Here is an 8,441-nt window from a genome sequence, read left to right as displayed (position 1 = left end):
AGTGTAATACGATTTATATTTGGATAGATGATTATAAAAAGTTAGTTGAAAAAGTTAAAAGTTGTTTTGATGATTAAATAGAAAAGTGAGTTCAACTATAAAATAGGGCATTGACTTTATTAAATAGTAGCGTTTGATATTTTATGTTTTTAATGTAATAATAGTTAAAGAGAAAATTATTATGATAAAATAAAAATATTTTATTTCTGAAATTATAAAATAAAAATATTTGTCACCAAGAAAAATTTGAAAGCATATTGTAGATAATTAATTAAATATATATAATGGATAAATATGAATATAAATTAAAATTCATTTGGTCTCTAATTAAATTAAATAAAATCATATAATTTTTCTGAAATAATAATATGAAGCTCAAACCTAAAAGTGGATTGCTTCAGTCAAACTTAAAACAAGCCTTTTTCCATGCACGAGTTCTTCCTCTGTTTTGAACTTCCTTCGAGCTCGGTCAGATAGGTAAAAATGATAGGTGAAAACTTCAATGCTCATTTAATGCTTATTTTAATGGTAGATTGCATTTTCAAATGGTGAGAAGCTGCTCCAGTCAACGTCGGAAATTAAGTCACTTTTCCCCCATAAGTCAATTAGAAAAGAAATCCATCCAAACAACTAATTAAGCCACAATAAACCATAAACCTCAATTTTACATTTTTCCATATGCTTTTTTCATATTCAACGGAGATCCAAACGTCCCCTAAGAGTGTATTTGGATTGACGGTAGGCAAAACTAACTTCTATTCTAACTGACTTTTGTAACTGAAGTTAGTGTAATACGATTCAGTTAGTGTAATACGATTTATGTTTGGATAAGTGCTTATAAAAAGTCAGTTGCAAAAAATAAAAGTTGTTTGAATGATTAAATAAAAAAATGAGTTCAGCTATAAAATGACTCAAGAGGGCATTGACTTTATTAAATAGTAGCGTTTGATGTTTTATGTTTTTAATGTGATAATAGTTAAAAAAATACCTAAAATAAATATATTAAAATAAAAATATTTTATTTGTGAAATTATAAAATAAAAATCTTTGTTACTAAGAAAAATTTGAAAACATATTATAGATAATTAATTAAATATATATAATAGATAAATATAAATATAAATTAAAATTTATTTGATCTCTAATTAAATTAAATAAAATCATATAATTTTTCTGAAATAATAATACTCTCGTCTGATTGTTTTGATCTCGCGGGTCAGTTCTGCTTGTGCTGTGCTTGTTTTCACTCGTTCTCCTCTTTGGCTCTGTTGCTCACTCTGTTGTCGGCGGTCGTTCTTCTCTCCCGTTCCTCCTTGTGGGTCTCGTGTTGGTTCTCGCTCGTGCTCAGTCTCGCATCTCTCCCTTAGTCTCTTGAAGCTTAAGTGAGGTTAGTTCTCTAAGTTCGTAATGCGTGTTCCTTTCTGATGCAAGGCAGTATCCTCCAATTTTTGCTTTCTTAATTTCTTTCATTGACTTTAATTCTACACGATGGCTTCTCAATTCGTTTGGCCGAAAATGCACCGTCGATGCGTTTCGTTAATGATTCGATGTTTATGAGAAATAGGAACTTAAAAGTGGACGCAGAGTAGAGTGAATGAAATGAGTCTATCAATTTTTTTATTTATTTTTCAAAACAATCCATTTATGTAGGAGACATTTGAATTTCATTATCTCACGCTACCGGCTTTGACTACACCCCAGACTCCATCCTTAACACAAACTGTGATCATTGTGAGGCACCGCAGTTGTTTACGCTAAGAGAAGAAACTTTTTCAAAACTAAAAAGGACCTAAAACTCTGGTACAAATTGCCTTGTTTTTGTACTAGGCCTAGAATTTGTATTGCTATAGTTGGGTGTTGTTTAGGCCATGAAAGTTACAATCTTTATGCTTCTATTTTTTTTAATGTTTTTTCTTGCTTCCTTTACCATATCCATTTTTCTCATGTTACGAAGGAAACAATATTCTGGAGAGTTGTAGATATTAAGTATCAGGAAAGCATACAACGGCAACTGAAGGAAAGAAGATTACACTTGCACACGGGCCATCAATCAAGATTTTATGGTCTGTAAATATCAAGTGCTTACAATGTTGCCCCATATTAGGAGCGACTGCAACTAGCAGATTTTGTGAGTATTTAATGAATGAATAATTGATTAGTTATAATACTGTCTTAATGCAAATTGAGGGGTTGGGTACGTCCTAACCTAGCTAGCGTTATTGATGTTGGATGTTGTAAATGTGAACTTAGTTCTTTCGTATGTATTAGATTCTAATCATAATGTGCTGGGAGCCTTTGTTGCTGAAGGTTTGCTAACATTTTTTTATATCTATCTGGCTGATAGTACCCCTAGATTGTACCTAAGCAACAGTTCATGACAGATTTTCCAGGTGAAAGAAATGTTTCAAATCTCAATGTAATTACTATGTGGAAATGATAAATAAATGTCAAGACAAAAGGACAAGACTCTTTGTTATTTTGGATAGGAGCTATGAGTTGATTACCATGCAAGAAAAATATATAATTCATTAGCTGAATTATCAAGTCCTAGTGTTTGTTGTTCCCTATAGCTAAGTGCCCTAAATTGGGTTATATTTTGTACATGTGATTTGCAGGGAAATATTTTGACACTTGTTTCTTGCTTGTTCTTTTATTATTATCCTTGAATTCCATTTATACCTTTTGTCATGTTATACTAGTTTGAAACTTTATTTTTAGTTTATATATAATGGTTTTGGTTGTCCATGATACAGCGGCTCTGAATTGTACTCTTGCTTCTATGTAGGATTTGCAGATCATTTGTTTGAAACTTCATTCTTGCTATTTTTTTATTATTTATTTTCACTTAATTTAAACCTTTGGTCATAATAAACTAGGGAAAACCATATTGGAGGTACTTATACTTTTTTTCAATTTTCAATTTGGTACCTATGTGTTTTTTGTTCTTAACTAAATCTTTAATTTTGCTCTATTAACATCATTAATTCTTATATAGAGACTAAAAATGTCAATAGAACAAAGTTATAAGAGCTAATGTTGCTAAAAAGATAAAATTAAATATTTAATTAGAGGGAAAAAAACACATAGGTACCAAATTAAAAATTGAGAGAAAGTATAGGTACCTTCAATATGGTTTTCCCTAATAAACTATTATGAAACTTTCTTGTCTTTTTATGTAGTGTTGGAAATGTAGTGACACCATGGAAATTGAAGGGAGGCGAATGAGGAGGTTTGTGGTTGGAAGAGACTCAGGACAGACAGATACACTTTTGCCAATACATGCTTCTGCCTCTACTAATCTTTCTAAAACAATTTCCTGTTGGTAATAGTCTTTTCTGTCCATTTCATTTTCAGTAGTTCTTTATCTATCTTTATTTTCTTGATATTGTTGTCCGAATATGTTGTCTAGTATTATATGTGCAAATCAAGACACTTCTGGAGCTTTTGTCCTAACAGGTCAAATGTTTTTATGAAATAAAACTATGCCTGCCATGGTATCAGATAAAGTTTTTTCACCCTAGCGGTGTTGTGTTTGATTCTTACTACTCAAACACTTCTGAATTTAGTTTAGTTCTAGTAGATTCTATGAAGCCTTTGTGCTTTTTTGTTGACGGGTGAAGGCCCAGAGACTTTGATGTGAGAGGACTAGTTAGACATATATATCAAAATCATTCTTTTGCCCTTTCTTGAAATTGAGATTTTGCGATCAAATAATCTGACGTATATCTATTAAAATGCAGGTATTGTGACTACAAAATCTCTGCCCTGAACAAGCCCCTCTTCTATTTTGGTCGGAGACATTCCAAGTACTATATTCTGCTATTATGATTTATCTTTTAATTATTCAAAATTGGTGTTTTTGAAAATTGCATTCTCTATCATTCAAAAAAAAAAAAAAAAAACAACAAATGCATTCTCTTACTCACTTCCTGACCTCACAGGTTTTTGAAAGTATGGTTTTCAGTTGGAGTTGGTTTTGCCCTATCTGCATTGCTTGGAGTTACTTTGGTATACAATTGTGCTAATTTTTTTTCCTTGAATTTCTCCTGTGCATTTTTTCTCTTCCACGTTTACATGTTTATTGCTGTACTTCTCCAGATTCTCCTTTTGGAAATGGCCAGAGTATTGCGTCTGTGTGATGGCAACAATAAACTTGGGGCTTCACACGTGCCCTGTTCTTTGGATTCCCCCCTTTGGTTGGCAATTATTTATTTTGGTTGCAAGTTTAGCATTTAGTTATTTTTTTCTTATTTGAACGGATTTACAAAACTGAGGATATAATAGTGGAAAAACAACAAATAGAAAATTTAAATAATATGCAGCTTTCAAGCTGTTACTTACTTATTGCTTGTATGCAGCACTTTGGGTTAAGCTTATCGTTGGCTGATGTTGGGTATATATGCATCTCTACCATCATATCTGTTGTGGTACATGAACTTGGTCATGCAGTTTCTGCTGCTAGGTCAGTGTTTTTGCTCAACTCATTTTTTTTAAAATTTTTTTTTTCAACTAAAACTGAGTAATTGAACATTTTGGCTTACCTATTTTTATAATTGCGATATTGCAATTTCCATTTTAAGCCCTCGAGAACACCTTACAAGGTTCAAAAAGCAGCACATCTAGCTGCTCATGCTTTTTGCATCTGAAGGGATATGATTCACACTAAAAAGTCATTCATTTTCCTCTAGAAAAAATAAATTGAAGAAAACTTGAGAAGGGCATGCGTAGCCTCTAGTTTGCTGTTTTCTGAGATTATTTTGCTACATCTAGTTTTGAGACTTTTGTCTTTGTTTTTACTGAATGACTTTTCTTGTTGGCAATAATTATACGATGTTTTTCCTTCTTGTTTTTGTCCCCCCCCTCCCCCCCAAAAAAAAGAAAAAGAAAACAACACACACACACAAAAGGTAAACTAGATTGTGAATGATTTCACATGCATTTGAGTTACTCACTCAAGTTGTCTCTGGCCAGTGACATTTATGTTTATATTCTCAAAGCTACATCAAGCATGTATTACCAACTGATTAGTTTACAGATGTCAATTACCGCATATTTGATCCTTCTTCAAAGGTCAAAGAGTTGATTCTCATGCTTATGCTATTGTACCTTTTAACGGGAATGCAGCGAGGGAATACAAATAGAGTACATTGCCATCTTCATTGCTCTTCTTTTTCCTGGTGCTCTGGTTGCCTTTGATAATGAATCACTAGAAGCATTACCAAATTTGAATGCTCTCCGTGTGTATACTGCTGGCATTTGGCACAATGCAGTTGTGAGTTCTGTGTGTGTGTGTGTAATAATTTTTGAGGATTAGACCTCTGAATGAGCTAAACTGCATATTATGCTTCTAGCTTTAACCCTTTTACTTTAGTGCTGTGCAGCTTGTGGGCTGACATTGTTCCTCCTTCCCCTGATTTTGCTTCCCTTTTACACACATGGTCATGGTCCCATGGTAATTTTCTTCATTCAATGTATTTGTCTTATTCTTTATCTCCACATCCTCTGCTGACTTATTGCATATGTTACTGTGTCATGTGTAATATAGGTTTTGCATGTACCTCCAACATCACCTTTATCTGGTTATTTAGCTCCTGGTGATGTTATTCATTCAGTGGATAATGTGCCCATTGACAATGCACAAGACTGGGTGCAGGTTAATACTTTGACATATAATATGAAACTCAATAATGTAAATATTTCCCAGCACATTGGTGACTTAGGGGCAGTCCATGGAAGGAGGGGTTATTGTGTACATAGTCTTGTGGTGGAAGAAAACAAATATATTAAATATGCAGAAAACCACTATGCTTGTCCCAATGAACTTACTGCTTTTGTAAAAGTTTCATGCCTCACTGCTACATCAAATGATGGTCAGAGTGAAGATCTTTTAAACAGAGGATGGCTTTTTTACTGCTTAAATGTTATTGATGTTGTCAGACTTAAAAAATGTGGTGAGTGGGGATCAGCTACAACAAATGGGAGTGACTGTACATGTTCTAAGGTAGAGATTTATTTATCTTTTAGCCTTTCTAATTTGTATGCATTCTCTTGCTCTCACCTACTGTATGCTTAGAACGTGATGATACATAACAAAGTACTTATTAAATTTTGTATTGATGCTTTTCTCAGGATGAATTTTGTTTAGCTCCAGTTCAGGAGCCTGGATTGGTATGGATTGAGATCACATATTCAAGCCCTTCTCATGAATGTTTGTCGCTTCGAAGAAACACATTTCCAGTTTCTGGGACATCTAACCATAAGGAAACTGATTGTGGTGGCACTTTCATATTTGTTGGTGATGTGATTTTAATGGCGCATTCAATTAAGTTAACATCATATCAGCCTCGCTGGAATCTAATCTTTATTGCATATCTCCCAAATTTACTGGAAGGGTTCCTGATATGGACATTCCGTGTCTCTCTGGCCCTAGCTCTTCTCAATAGTTTGCCTGTAAGTCTTAAACAATTTCTTCTTATGTTAAGCAATCTATTCTGTAAAAAATTAATGTTCCTTTTACAGTACTGTAAAAGGATTGTTTGGTTTGGACTTTTATTGTTGCTGGGAAAATTATGATGATTTGAGCAGTGCATTCGGTCAAAAAAAAAAATTGCTGTGTATATGAGGCTTGCAGATAATTTAATTAAGGTGAATTCAAAGAAACTCTTGGTATCAAAAAAGCTTTCAAAGAAAATCTGTTGCTGAAGTTTCAATGTTGGAGATATCATTTCTTACTTCCAAAATTGAGAGGAGATTGTAAAGAGAGAGTAAGAGAATTTTGTTACATTGCCTGTATTGGAGAAAAATTACTTCCTTTTCGTCTAACTTGACAATTTTTGAAAGCATTGATATTGCCGAGTCATGTCTGTTCACTATCATACTTGGCATATCAACGCATACAGATACTATTATTTGGGAAGAAACGTTCAGGATATGTATAAAAAGCTTTCGGATTATTATCTGGCAAGTCAGATGATGCTTTATTGTTCTTACTGCTGAATTTCCTCTAATTATGATGATATTTCAGGTTTACTTTCTGGACGGTGCATCTATTTTGGAAGTAGCTCTAAGCCACTTTACTTCGTTAGGCCAAAGGAAAAAGGAGAAGGTTCTTAGATTATGTCTCTTTGGTGGAACAGTAATTTCTATTGTCAGCTTTTTCCACGCATTCCTTTAATTTTTCTGTGTTCCTTAGGTTATAATGGTAGTTTTAATTTCATAATTTTCTGGTTATATGTGGTAACACCATCTTATTGGCTTTATAATGCATCATAAAGTATATCTTTTGTTTTGAGGGGAGAACCTGAATATTAACTTAGCAATACACATACAATCAAAATACTTGTGTTATTTATCAATAGATATTGGTCTTAGTAGAAGGGGCTAAATTCTATTTAAGATGGATGAATATTAACTTAACCTGAATGTAGACTTTTGGCAAGGCTTTGCCGATTTGGGGCTTCACCTGGCATACTTCGGATTAGCAAGTGTCTAGTGCGGTTCTAAACCAATTATTTGCTTCCCAAAAACATACTTTAGTTATTTATCTGATGAATGGATTAGAAGTAATTTCATATGGAGCTTGCATGACAAATTTTAGAGAAGTTGGACAATAGTTGCTATATAATTGAAGTAAATGTGCTGAGTTATATGGTACTATGCTTTTTTTTTTTTAAAAAAAAACGCTGCTTGTTAGAGCCATTATTTCTTTCTACATTTTGGATAAACGGTCCCATTAACTTAATTAACCTGCCTATTCATGCTTTTTATGTTTTTAATGGCAGGGCCTGTTTTTCTATTCATGTTTTTGATGTTTTTCATGTTTTAGGACCTGTTCCATATACATTCTTTTGATGTTTTTCATGTCAGGACTTGTTTCTTTACCAAAGCAAAGCTTTCTATTTTCTTCTCAATCAAATAGATCTTAGGTGTAGTAGGCATTACCATCTTTTCTGAAATGGTATTTTGAATCACCTTATTTTGATGAGCTAAAACTTTAGATCAAGTTAGTAAGCTCATAAAAGTTTACTCCCTTTAATCAATGTATGTAAATGAGAAATTAAAGCATGAAGGCAATAAGCAAAAGCCAAAACACAATTAAAGCTTAAAGAACACTTCAGTCATTACAAAGCAAGTTGAATTAAAATACAGCAAAAGCTCACAAATATAGGAATTACATGACATGAAGTACAAATACAACAATATAAAAACAACAATGAGAAGGTTATTTGCTTATTTTCTTCTTTCTTCAACCCCTTTGGCATAATAAAAACCAAGATGGATGCAATGATTGATTATGCGGAGGAGGGTTTGGGTTGCTGTGTGCCTTAGAAACCAGGAGAAAGGGGTGTTTCAAGGCGAAAGGAGGGTTTAGATGTTTGGTATTTGATCGTGTGTTTTCAACAGAAGGCTTTAAGTTGTTGTTTTGCGATGAAGAAGTAGGA

At 33.1% G+C, this 8,441-nt stretch overlaps 1 protein-coding gene across 1 annotated transcript; it reads left to right on the top strand.

Moving 5' to 3' along the window:
- Nucleotides 1-1,224: 1,224 nt before the first annotated feature.
- LOC114754674 (membrane-bound transcription factor site-2 protease homolog) lies at nucleotides 1,225-7,357 on the top strand. Its single transcript, XM_028943470.1, is given in 13 exon segments — nucleotides 1,225-1,387; nucleotides 1,955-2,128; nucleotides 3,180-3,322; nucleotides 3,741-3,806; nucleotides 3,942-4,008; nucleotides 4,099-4,156; nucleotides 4,159-4,196; nucleotides 4,359-4,462; nucleotides 5,125-5,272; nucleotides 5,372-5,452; nucleotides 5,546-6,001; nucleotides 6,130-6,450; nucleotides 7,025-7,357. Coding segments are annotated over 11 exon segments (1,611 nt in total). The 5' UTR covers nucleotides 1,225-1,387; nucleotides 1,955-2,128; nucleotides 3,180-3,200; the 3' UTR covers nucleotides 7,175-7,357.
- Nucleotides 7,358-8,441: the final 1,084 nt, after the last annotated feature.

The sequence above is a fragment of the Neltuma alba genome, unplaced genomic scaffold (assembly GCF_004799145.2).
Source record: "Neltuma alba isolate B1F8T4 unplaced genomic scaffold, ASM479914v2 tig00010174_pilon, whole genome shotgun sequence".
Taxonomy (NCBI): Eukaryota; Viridiplantae; Streptophyta; class Magnoliopsida; order Fabales; family Fabaceae; genus Neltuma; species Neltuma alba.
The sequence above is the reverse complement of the archived record's forward strand: the minus strand, read 5'-3'. Positions and strand labels throughout refer to the sequence as shown.